Source organism: Malaclemys terrapin, chromosome 11 (genome assembly GCF_027887155.1).
Source record: "Malaclemys terrapin pileata isolate rMalTer1 chromosome 11, rMalTer1.hap1, whole genome shotgun sequence".
Lineage (NCBI taxonomy): Eukaryota > Metazoa > Chordata > Testudines > Emydidae > Malaclemys > Malaclemys terrapin.
The window spans coordinates 57,527,055-57,540,000 of NC_071515.1; the positions used below are offsets into that span (position 1 = coordinate 57,527,055).

The 12,946-nt window shown below is 38.6% G+C and overlaps 1 protein-coding gene across 2 annotated transcripts in view; it reads right to left on the minus strand.

The window, feature by feature from the left end:
• The window catches only part of ARHGAP15 (Rho GTPase activating protein 15), a 461,972-nt gene that overhangs the window by 34,438 nt on the left and 414,588 nt on the right, over nucleotides 1-12,946 (minus strand). For both annotated transcript variants that reach the window (XM_054044309.1, XM_054044310.1), the window contains exon 13: nucleotides 4,625-4,730. In XM_054044309.1, coding sequence (XP_053900284.1) covers nucleotides 4,625-4,730 — 106 coding nt within the window. The remainder of the gene's footprint in view (nucleotides 1-4,624; nucleotides 4,731-12,946) is intronic.

Here is a 12,946-nt window from a genome sequence, read left to right on the forward strand (position 1 = left end):
GCACCAACACAGTGTGGCGATTTCCACATCATTCTCAGTTTGGTGAGTTGAAGACGCAGCTTGCACCCAGATACGTATAGGTGTAGAGGTCAGTAAGGGAATTAATTGGAGGAGTACAGTGACCATAGCTGGGGCAAGGATGTCACCTACAGCATGCTAATGAGTCAAACAAGTAGCCATTTTTGTGGCTTTTGCTGCAAAGTAGAATTAAGGTTGCTGCACTGGGCTGGGATACCAGGAGATACCAATGGGGTGGCCACTCTTTCTGCACCTTCTTCCTCCCCTTGGTTGATGAAGCCAAAGCAAAATCATGTATGTAGTTATACATGATTACATTCTGCATATAGCTCTGATCAACGATAGCAAGATGGGTCATTGTATAGGAAGTGGTTGGTAGCGTGTATTATAGTTATACTTTATACTTTAAGATGTTGCTAGACAATCTCAGTCTAAAGGAGAAATAATTACACCTGTTGTTGGACCTAAGTAAAACAGTTCTCATTTTAACTGCTTTAGTTCAAAACAAATATAAAATGTCTGTAGTTACCACATTAAAATACCCTGTTGTTAATAGAGAGAGAAATGTATATATTTTCATTTACCCTGATCTATTGGGCCTCCTTGGCTCACAGAGTGGATCCTTTCTTGCCCACTGATAAGATGTGGTACAAGACAGCATAGACCTTTATGCCAGCCCTTCAATTTTAGATGCCATTTGTTTCCAATATAACCTTCTACCCTAGCTTCTATATCATGGAGCCAAGACTCATAAAATAGTTCCTTCTTTCCATTAGGATGTGCTTATACAAGTCAGCACCACATGCTGACTTTCTTCATATAGATTAAGAATATTGCTTCCATAATGCTTATAGTCCCAAATGGTCCAATTTATCATTCTGTCCTATCTTGCACTGCTGGTGTGCTAGTATACTCCACTACTATACCTGCTGATTCACTGGGCTTTGCCACAATGATAATTGGAAATGCAGCTATTCATAGTCGGATGAATAAGAACATGTGTATATTTAGATAACAAATCTGCCCTCCTTCCTCCTGCAGAGGTCTGATCAGGCCATATACTGAGGACATATGCAACTACTAAGTATCATTATTTAATTATTTGTATTTCAGTAGTGCCCAGCTTTGCCAGGTGCTCTATATACACACAGTAAGAGTCTATTCTTGCCCTGAAGAGATTACAGTCAAAAGAGACAAGACAGACAAAGAAAGTATTCTCACCATTTTATAGAGAACCAAGGCACAGAGAGATTAAGTGATGTACCCAAGGTCTCACAGAAAGTCCATGGCCAAGCCAGCAACTGAACCCACGACTCATGAGTCTCAGTCCAGTGAATTAACTACAAGATCACCCTTTCAGTCTTAAATAGCCCTTGTGCATATCCGATGTGATTTTCCCTTACACTCTGGGTAACAGTGGTGTCTTCTTGGTGGGTCCACTTCTGGAGGGTAAAATATGCCTTTATATGTAGACTTATTCATATCTATTCTGACAGCACCCACCTGGGCTGCTGGGAATAGAACCCTGGTCCTTTAGGCACAAAAGAATAGACCTCTGTCACTTGAGCTAAGGTTCTCTCTTAGCAGACAGCTTCCCTTATAATTCCCTAATTGACAGTAGTAGGTCACACACCCTTTCTTTAGGCCACACACTAAAAGTCAACTTATATACACAGGGTACATTACAGGGAAACTGAGGCAATGGTCTTTCCAGAAGGCCAAATTACTTTTTTAAATCTCTTTATGGACTTGCTTAAACCTTTCTATGCTTCATTAAATGGGGTCATCACACAACTAGATGGATTTCTTTTCTCAATTCAGCATTTATTGGGTAGCCATATACCCATAAAAATGATTTACATATGTTGTATGTAGTGAGCTATAGAGTGTATCAGAAAAGTATAAAGGCACCATTCATTAAAAGCTGGTGTTGGTCTGTTTTGTGGGGTCACTCTTATTTATACTGGGTGAACTTCACCCCTGTGCCAAGGGCCTGAATGAGGCCATACAAACACCTCACGTTAAGAGCAGTTCTACTCTTAGAGTAGACTAAGTGACTATGTAAAATGGCACCTTCTTACTGCATTGATCTGTTCCCAGTTCCTTACTTCCATAAGCTCTACAGAGCCAGCACAGTTAAGAGAAAAGCTGGATTCTATCCTCTGTTGATTACTACATTGTAATCTGTTACACCTGTCCAATCCCATTGAAAGTAATGCAACTCCGGTGCATCACTGAAGGCATAATTTGGCTTACAGACAGTGCTTAAAGTGTGCCTAGTCGAAAGGAGTCACACAACCAGCAAATATAATTTCTACAACTAGAGCTGGGTTGTAGGTGTCATTTCAGCCCTCCTAGGAGTAAACCCCTTTGATTGGCTGCTTCCATCAATTCCTCTCTTCCTGGGATATAAACATCCAATCAGAGCCGCTGTAGGCAGAACTCTCCCCCCTCCTCTCAGGAGCTGAAGCCATTCTCCGGACGGGGCAGGAGGAGAAAGGGGACCAGACAGAGCCTAGTACCTGATGGTGGCTCCATTCCTCAATTCACAGTCAAGCTGGAAAGTCATACTGAGTGGGTCCCATAGGGACCAGTTTGAGGTTTGGTTCTGTTCAATATGTTCATCAACAATTTAGATAATGGCATAGAAAGTACACTTATAAAGTTTGCAGATAATACGAAGCTGGGAAAGGTTGCAAGTGCTTTGGAGGATATGATTAAAATTCAAAATGATCTGGACAAAATGGAGAAATGGTCTGAAGTAAATAGGATGAAATTCAATAAGAACAAATGCACGTAGGTAGGAACAATCAGTTGCAGAAATACAAAATGGGAAATGACTGCCTAGAAAGGAGTACTGCAGAAAGGGATTTGGGGGTCATAGTAGATCACAAGCTAAATATCAGTCAACAATGTAACACTGTGGCAAAAAAAGCAAACATCATTCTGGGATGTATTAGCAGAAGTGTGGTAAGCAAGACACGAGAAGTAATTCTTCTGCTCTACTCTGTGCTGATTAGGCCTCAACTGGAGTATTGTGTCCAGTTCAGGGTGCCACAATTCAGGAAAGCTGTGGACAAATTAGAGATAGTCCAGAGAAGAGCAACAAACATGATTAAAGGTCTAGAAAATGTGACCTATGAGGGAAGATTAGAAAAAAAAACCCTGGGTTTGTTTAGTCTGGAGAATAGAAGACTGAGAGGGGACATGATAACAGTTTTCAAGAACATAAAAGATTGTAACAAGGAGGAGGGAAAAAATTGTTCTCCTTAACCTCTGAGGATAGGACAAGAAGCAATGGGCTTAAATTGAAGCAAGTGTGGTTTAGGTTGGACATTAGGAAAAACTTCCTAACTGTCAGGGTAGTTAAGCACTGGAATAAATTGTCTGGGGAAGTTGTGGAATCTCCATCACTGGAAATATTTAAGAGCAGGTTAGAAACAAACACCTGTCAGGGATGTTCTAGATACTTAGTCCTGCCATGAGTGCCGGGGACTGGACTAGATGCCCTCTCAAGGTCCCAGTCCTATTATTCCCTCCTCCCCCACCCCTTTTCCCCCTGTGAATATTGGGATGGCTTCTCTGCTTCTCCCCCAGGAGGGACCCTGCTCTGTGTGCGTGTGAGTGAGTGAAGAACTCCTGGAACTGTAGGAGAGGCAGAGGTGAGGCAGAATTGATGTGGTGGTTTGGGTCAGAACAGATGTTGGGGCAGAACTGATGGGCTGGGCACGGGGCTGAAGGATAGGCAGATGTACTCTCTCTCATTTCTGTAGAAAATGATAGATCCTTTCACTTTCTTCAGACAATTTTAAATACTGCCTTCAGAAACTTCATTAACATTGATGCCACAAAAGAAAGAAAGAAAACCCAGCTTGATCATTAGATTCCAGGTTGCTTTTGTAACTGGGCACAGTGAATATGGAAATTGCCAAGAGATGATAAACATGGAACTCAACAATGCTGTTTTTACAAATTTGGATTTGTGAGCCATGTCCATCACCATAGTATCTGAATGGAACATCTGTAGTATCTCATCAACTTTTCCAGAGGAGAATCTTTCCTAAGAGCTTGTGTAGGCATTCTGAACTGCACTGAACTTCACTATAAGGTAGAACAACTAATTTTTGACGTAAACTGTAGGTCTTTTTTATGACTTATGCATGCACAAGGGCTATTTATATGAATAGAAACTTGTTGATGACATAGTGTGCATAGCTCAAAAATAGAAACAAACGTGAAGGAGAATTTGCTAACCCATAACTTACAAAACCAACTGCATATATGTATACTGGATTATTCTGGGTAATACTATATTGTATAAGTCAACATAACCTAGTATAAAGTAATCCAAAGCATCTTACCCCATCTGAAGAGAAGTACTACTGTTCCATTTGCTAGTAAAAAACAATGAGTATTTAAGTCTAGCTGCACAGATCTTCTTGTGAGTAAGGATAGAATATATGTACATATTTGATAATCATATTAAGTTTTGCAAAAAGAGTATACTGCATTAATAATGTTAGATATTTGGGGTAGGATTTGGGCACCTAGCTCCTTTATGCCTCTTTAAAAATCCCACTCCTTTAGTACTGTTAGCTTAACTTACTTTTTCAGATGTTCAAAGAGGATTTTCATTGTGTCACGGTTTGGCCTAGGGAGCTTCTGTACAAGATGCCTTATGGACTTAACTCGAGTGTTGCTGTCTGGATTTTCTGATGGGGAAAAAATAGAAAAAGGTATAAGATTTGAGTGTCACTTTAGGATATTGTTTGCACACATTTATGTCAGACATCTTAGCAACTAGAGGCCACTGTTAATGTGGTTACACGCATAGCTATCTTAGAATGTCTTACCATCTGAGATACTGATGGGGAGCCTACATAATAACTTACAAGGGATGGAAAAATCTTTCTAATTGTTCAGGAAACATTTTCTCATCAGAGAACTGACTTTGTATTCTAAGCATTTATTTTAATAGGCCATTTGGATTTGTACAAATGCAAATATTCCACGGGTGGCCTACCTGCAAATAGTAAGTAGCCTTCTTATAAAGTGGCGTTTCCTACTCTGGAACTGTATTCCACCTGTGCACCAGGATCTGCACTGGACACCTCCTTAAACTGAGTAACCATGTAATCTTGACTGTCTTTTTTTTTTCGTTCACTCCTCCAAGGACCAGATTGATTAGCATGGTTCCCTTTCTTTACCTCTAATCTCTCTATATCATGCTTTTGATCCACACACCTATAGATATTAATTTAAAATTATGATTTAACTCATGCTTTCTAGCGATCAGCAATTGGCTGCACAAAATTCAATTTTTTATCTATCTTCTAGAATTGATTGTATTGGTACCATCATTTTTAACTGCTTTTTGGTAGGAAACAATTACCATTACCAATATACAATCGGTAACAAAAGAATATGGGAATAAGAATGTTACTGCTGTCTTGGTCGGGATAATCATTGTAGTTTAGCGTAATTCATGGTTTCAAGGACATACGTTTTGCATATGGCTTATGCTTGTGATATTTGCATGAGATGCTGCTACTAAAACAAAGACATGTACAACTGTGGTTTCATTTAGGAACAGATTAGATAAGGTGCCAGTAGGCCTGATGTAGAGAAAACATCTTGCAAGCTGCATGTTCTAGATAACCTGAGAATTCTTTTCTGATCTGATCATCTATGGCTTAATTATCATCTATAATTCTGAGTTTATTTTAGTATTTAATATTTATATTGGTCTAGCGTCCAGATTCTCCAGTCAGAGTTGAGCCCTCGTTGTGTTAGGTGCTGCATAAGCACATATGAATACACAGTTTCTACCCTGAAGATTTTATGATCTAAGAAGCAAATTTATAGCACCACAGAGCCATCATTTAAATTGAGTTTAATTGTGCAATCTCTTCCTAGGAAGCTCAATGTATTTTGAGAAAAGAGTAGACCCCCGAATAATCAACGTACAGATTATTTTTTCTTTTCAAAATCTTTCATGTGAATATGGTTTCAGGGAAAGTAGTGAGACTGACAACCCTGGAGAATGAAGTTATCCACAGAACAGACATAGGCATGGATGACAACAGACAGAGGTTTCTATGCACAGCCCTATCACTGTATTTTGACTGTGATATCTAGGGACCCAACTGTACAGTGGAGAAGGTAGTTCAGTCTCAATGCTCAGTCAGTCCTCGGACTCTTTGCTGAGGCTGCCAAAAGTGGTGGTTATTTTTGTCATGTGGACACACTGTCCTGTGAGAATTGAACTGAAGACGCTATCCAAAATTGTATAAAATTATAGCGGTTATACTTTTCAACTGATATCACACAACAGTAGTTTCCAGTCTATTTTCCAGAAAGCGTTCACTGGACTTAAGCACAGATGCACCCACTTAGCTTAGATGTGAATCTAGCCTAGGATTTTTAAAAAACAGAGTTATGAAAGAAGTTCAACAACACAAATCAAAGCACCCGATGCTTGCTTATTGTTGAGTGCACAGTACTTCAGGGAAAATGCAGTACAGTAAGGATTTATTATGGGCATCAATGGAGATATTTTTCCTGTCCCACACTCCCATGTTGATTTGCATAGATATCTACCTGGGTGCCACCCTCCAACCCAGAAGTAGCTGCATTTCAGAGATCAGGGAAGATAAGATATATCTTATACGGATATAATTCAGAAAACATTTAGCATTACATAAATGCACAGTGATATTCTAATAATACCCAATCCCTTTAGAAAATGGAAAGTATGGACAGTTCATTTTTAAAGGCAGACTCTGCCTCCTTTTTAAAGTGCATAACCAAGGACATGGCCAGTAGAAAATAGGGTGAGAGACAGTTAACCAACTGATAAAGCACAGAAATCCTAGAAGAAATGGTGCATAAAATTATTTTATGAATCAGCCTATTGGTTAATTGTTAGCCTATTGTAAAAGAGGAAAAACAGGCAACATGTGGTAACTTTAGTCAGCATTTCTGAACAGGGAATGATAAACACCTCTGCCTGGCTCTGGCATTTATCAGTACTGAGATATTATTACCACATAGAGTCACAGCATGGTTACTGTTATCATCGAAAAAAAGAGCCAGCTAATCTTAATGGTTTGTAAAGCCGTTACCTGCACTGGTCTGACATTTATCATGATCATTTTACCACATGGGTCCTCCATAGCAAAGGTATTTTATCTGGAAGGGACATCACTATGAATTATTATTTGCAGCTAGGTAGAAAATTGTATGTTGTAGATACCTTTTCTCATTATAAATCACAGTCACATTTCACCATTTCCCACACAAAGCTGCTGAGCCCAGGCTTTTCGCCACAACGCTTACTCTGTCTACCTTTTATAGTTCCATGGAAACATTGGGTACTTTTTCATTAAAATGCTTGATGTTGTTTTTTTTAAATGCTACATATGCTTGATTTTTTTGGTATGTGTTAAAGAAATTGTTCTCCCACTTTATAAACTGAACTTGATAAACTGTCTACTTTTTTAAAAACCTTGTTCCTGCTTCTATCTTAGGGCAGGTCTTCACTACGGGGGAGGGGGAGGTCGATTTAAGATATGCAAATTCAGCTACGCGAATAGCGTAGCTGAATTCGACGTATCGGAGTCGACTTACCCCACTGTGAGGACGGCGGCAAAATCGACCTCCGCGGCTCCCCGTCGACGGCACTTACTCCCACCTCCGCTGGTGGAGTAAGAGCATCGATTCGGGGATCGATTGTCGCGTCCCGACGAGATGGGATAATTCGATCCCTGAGAGATCGATTTCTACCCGCCGATTCAGGCGGGTAGTGTAGGCCTAGCCTTAGTGCCCAGACTTGTCTCTGCTTTTGACCTTGTCGATGCAATATTTAACAGTAGATCGGATGTAAGTCCTTATGCTTGATTTTAAAATACCTATGCATTTTCTTCTCTGCCTGAAATCCTTGCGTTCCACTTTAAAGCCACTGAACATTTTCTCCCTTCATTTTCCTAATTGGGAAGATTTTTTTTTTCATGGATGCCTCTTTATCAAACTAAAAAGAAGGGGGAGGGAAATCCTACAGGAAGATTTGTGTAAATAGTCATCCAAGAGGTATCACCAAACTATCTGTTGCCTAATGAAGCCCATTAATTTACAGTACAAACAAAGAGAAGACATTTTGTAGATCTGACACTTGTTTTTTGAAACTCTAAGGCTAAGTCCAGAAGATGAAATAGACTATTTTTTTTAAGTTAAAGGAGCACAAAGGTACAACTTGTAATCACAAAAATTAACAAAAATCCTTGTTAAAAGATTATCAGTAACTTCTGGAAAGTTCTGATTTCTTTTCTCTAAACTGTTTCAATAGGAATAAAAACAATACAAAGCAACACACATAATAAAGAGGGAGAACATTTAGCCCTCCCCCCCTTTTTTTTTTGTATTTTAGGAGAAATATGGAAAGAGAATGTAACAATTTTAGCAAGTTAAGATAGTTTCATGTGAATTGCAGAAGGAATTTTTATTTTGCTAGTACATATATTTAGAAATTGGGTTACTGTATTTAAAAATAAGGTTCTCTTTAAGAAAGCAAGATTGTGGACATGCTCTTGTTTATATTTAAACGAAGAACGCATTAAACAAGCTACAAAGCATTTAATATTATATAGGCTCTTTTGCAAATGAGCTTTGGATAAACATTTGAACATGGAAGAATACATGATGTGCCTGTAACATTAACAGTGGCTGGGTGAAAATGAACAAAGAAAGTAACCTTTAGCTTTTATGTCCATAAAGAATACTTAAACAAATCCCATTGAATCTTTCTTTTAATCATTAATTTTAAATGGACGTAGCTATTTACAACAAACCACTTTGTTTTAGAACAGGAAGTCCAAGGTTTATCTCCAATAACTCACATTTTCTAGGAAGGGATGTATGTCTCTAACCTGACATGCATTCATTATTTTGTAAGGTACTGGAGTCTGACCTTTGACCCTCCTCAGACCTGCTGCATTATTCATGCCTGACTTACTTTGTGTAGTTTTACTACAGTACCCATTTCCCTTTACCAGCAGCTTCAGTTACTTGTTCATGGTTAACGTTACACTGGCATTTATGGCTCACATTAATGCTTTATTTTATTTCAAGCCATCATCTCTTCTTTTTGTCCTGTTGAACCTTATTGTGTTGTGTTGCAGGGGAAAAGGTGCTATATGATTCTGCATAAAATATTGAACTATTGAGCTGTCACCAATGCTAAGATTTTTTAAAAAGCGTGTTTGCCTCCTAGCTTTTTATATTGCACTTCTCACCTTTTTTTTGATAAACTTTATGCTGTGTTCAAAATGTCACACACTATTGCTACAGCAAATTTTGTAACCTGAGACTACTTCCAACAATTCACAATTGATTCAACTGCCAGGTTTTGTTTTTGTTTTTTGTTTAATCAGAACTGAGTGGGTTAGGTGGATTTTTGAGTGCTAATGAAATTGTGAGACTTATGGTGCTGGCTACCGCCAGCCATAGTGTGGGCAGACGCTCTGCAAGCTTCCCCACTGTGTTGCTGTGCAAGCATCCCCGCTGTTATGTTTGCTATAGTTTTAATGTCTGTGAAAAATTCCTGATGAAACTAAATTATGTTATGCTCTCTTGTTTATGTAAATAAAACACCCGATTTGGCCAGTTTGTCCTGCCCTTGCCCATTTTAGAAGCTCTCCCATAGTACAAGTGCTTAACTTAACCCCAGATCCTATCAACTACCTCTGTATTATCAGGATACGAGAAAGTACTTAAAACAGAATGCACATTGGGCTTGATTTTTCAGTGGTGCTGAGTGCCCACCTCCCCAGTTGCAATCAGTAGATTTCAGTATTCAGAACAAAGACCGTTGTGCTTAAAAAATATGAAGTTAGATTTTTTTTTTAATCTGATTCCTCATATAATTTGAAAAACACAGATATTTCATCTTATGTAACATTAACGTCCCAATCTTAATCTCTGCTATAGACAGTGCAAACCTTATTGCATATACACATTGTAAAATACTACTACGTTTAAAAAAAATCCATAAGAAATGTGCAAACTAACTAATGTTTGTTGTAAGGAGAATAAATCAATTCAGATCATAAATTGGTTACTTTTTATTCATGCCTCAGAAATAGATGTTTCAAAAAATGAACATTACAAGAAACCTTTTTATATATCCAATTGATGAATTCACCAAATGTGATACAGAGTGGAATTTTCAATGAATATTCATATAACTCTTGCAATCCATTAGCAAGACTTAAGACAATGAGTTTGCAACTCAATCCCATTTAACAAAAATATATGTGGAATTAATGGGAAAAACAGCACTTACAAAACTTAAACTTTAATGTATCAAACTCCAGGTGCCAGAGTTTGAGGGAAATAACCAATAATAGTCATTTTTTACATATTTGATGGGACTGATTATGCAATGTGCAACTCTAAATGGCTTATAGCACATTGTAGCATGGTTCCATCCCATTGGCTACAGTAGGGTGCAGGCAGATGGATGACAGTGACAAGGAGAGAAGTGCTTTTGCTTAGCCGTGCGTTAAGATGCCATCCAGAAGCTCTGTGCACTGCAGACACTTCATTAGGATGCCAGGATAATGGTAAACTACCACTCAGAGTGACACCCCATTTCCTGCTTACTGAGCTCTCCAACCTCGGCAGATGTCAACAATCTCACAGTGCTACAGACCAGACCTAACTTTCCAGTCACTTTGACTCCAATTTTTTTCCCTTAACAGTGCCATACATTACATGCAATATGTAACAGCAAATACTAAACGGAAGACAAAATTTGCTGCCCTAATTATAACAAAGCAGCATCTGACTTAGTATGTATGCCCAGAGTATATACAATCAGCTGGGCATTATAAAAGACGGATGCTCTTTGTTAGTCAGTTTTAAGGGTGAATTAGACTTAGGACTTTAATAACTAATAGTTAAAATCTGATCCCAGTAGAGATGATTGTGCTTCATGACTAGCTTCCATTTAAATGTGAAAAAAAATTGCTGAGCTCTTTTCTGATAGATTTCATATTCAGTTTCAGCCTTGTGCATGGTTTTCTGTACAGAAAGAGCAGACTTGAGCATCTGGATGGTGTGATATTTTCTCTGCAAATGCACAACTCGAGGCCGTCACATACCTCCCTAACAGCAGTTATAGCCAACAGAGATTCTGGGCTACAATACTTAACCTATACTTCTTTCCAGAGAAGCAAAAATAGCTACTTATCCTTTTAAAAATGATCTCCAAAATTAAAAACATTGTTTTAAAGGCCCCAAATCATAATGTATTTTTTTCCTGGTCCAAATTTTATTTTTCAATCCTCTGTGTATCCATAAACAGACTCTCTCATGAAAGAATTATTGATGTTTTTGAAACCAGAAATCCCAATTTACTTTACAAATGTTGCATTTAGAATATTTCTTTGAGGGCCAGGTTGATATTTTAGCAGGAGTGCTCTGGACTGCCACAAAGATAACCGAGCATCTTATTCTCTTTGGAAGGGGAAGGAGCATGACAAGGCAGCACAGTTAGCCACAGGGAGCTTTCTGTTTGCTCAGAAGAGTGACCCCTCCCCAAGCCTGTGTTAAGGAATGACTTTGATTGGCATTCCAGTCTTCCCAGAGTTGTGTGGAGTGTTACAAATGTGAATAACGGAAATGGATTAAAGAAGAAGAAAAAATAGTAACGATTCTGAGGAATCTATTTGGGATGAGATAAGACAGTTTTTTTTGTTCCTTCCTCCTCCCCCCCCCCCCCGGTTCTCCTTGTCTGGAAATTAAGATGCTTACTAGGAATCTTTTCAAAACAGCTGAAAACATGGGGCCAAATCCTGAAGTCTTTTCTAAGATATTATCCATTCTTACTTGGGCAAAACTCCTATTGAAGCAAGTGGAAATGAAGAATCTCCACTTGCTGATATTAACAGGATATTTCCACTGCCTTCTGTGGGAACAGGACTGGGTCCTAAGGGAGGACTTTAGGATTGGATCCATACATGATAAACGCAAATATTTTTTATTTGATTAAAATGTAAAGTTGTGATTATTTTAAAAAATCTGTTTAAAATGCATGGAAAATATTTTTTCAAATGCTCATTACCATAACATTTTGCTCCACTATAACCTTTGGTCTGATGTCTCCTAATTCTGCAGGAGGGTAAGAAGGGTGATTCCTCCTATGTGCTAATACTGGCCATATTTGGGGGTTAGAAGTTTCAAGATTTTTAGGAACAAAAGAAATATGCACATTTTATTCTTTTTCCCATCTACGTTATTTTTAAAAAATCCAACAACAGTAAACAGTATCTCCCCAAGGGAGATTTAGATTTGAAGACTGTTCATTATATCATTTGAATAAGACTAGACCTGGCCTTTTGACTTTGAACCACTACCAAATTTCAGGCTGTGAGGAAATTGTTCTACATTTCCTGACAAATTGAGTTAAGCAGACATTAAGTGGGCTTTAAGAAAACAAATGGCCATCTTTATCACAGGTGGACACTGATGGCTTAATGGGGCCTGGGCTGATTGTATCACTTCTAATGGCTTGACGGGAAGCATTAGGGTTTTTGCATAAAGAACTGGCATTGCGAACCCTGCTAACACAGACCTGTCAAGCGTTCTGTATCCCTTTGTGCATGGAAGCAGATGTTTGTATGTATACTATGAACTGGCATTAGAGCAAGCGACAGATGCCTGTATGAATGCCAGGTTTGTGAATTTTTACAGCAAGAGCATGTTCTGAGGAAGTGCAGCCCTGCCCTCTATCATAGGTAATTCCCACTGGAACTTACTAAATCCCAGCTATGTTTTCATTATTTGGTTTTCCTAGCAACTGGATGAATGTGTCTGTCCTGAAAATGCAAGATGAGAACGCTACCAAATTCTTACAGATTTGCAATACTGG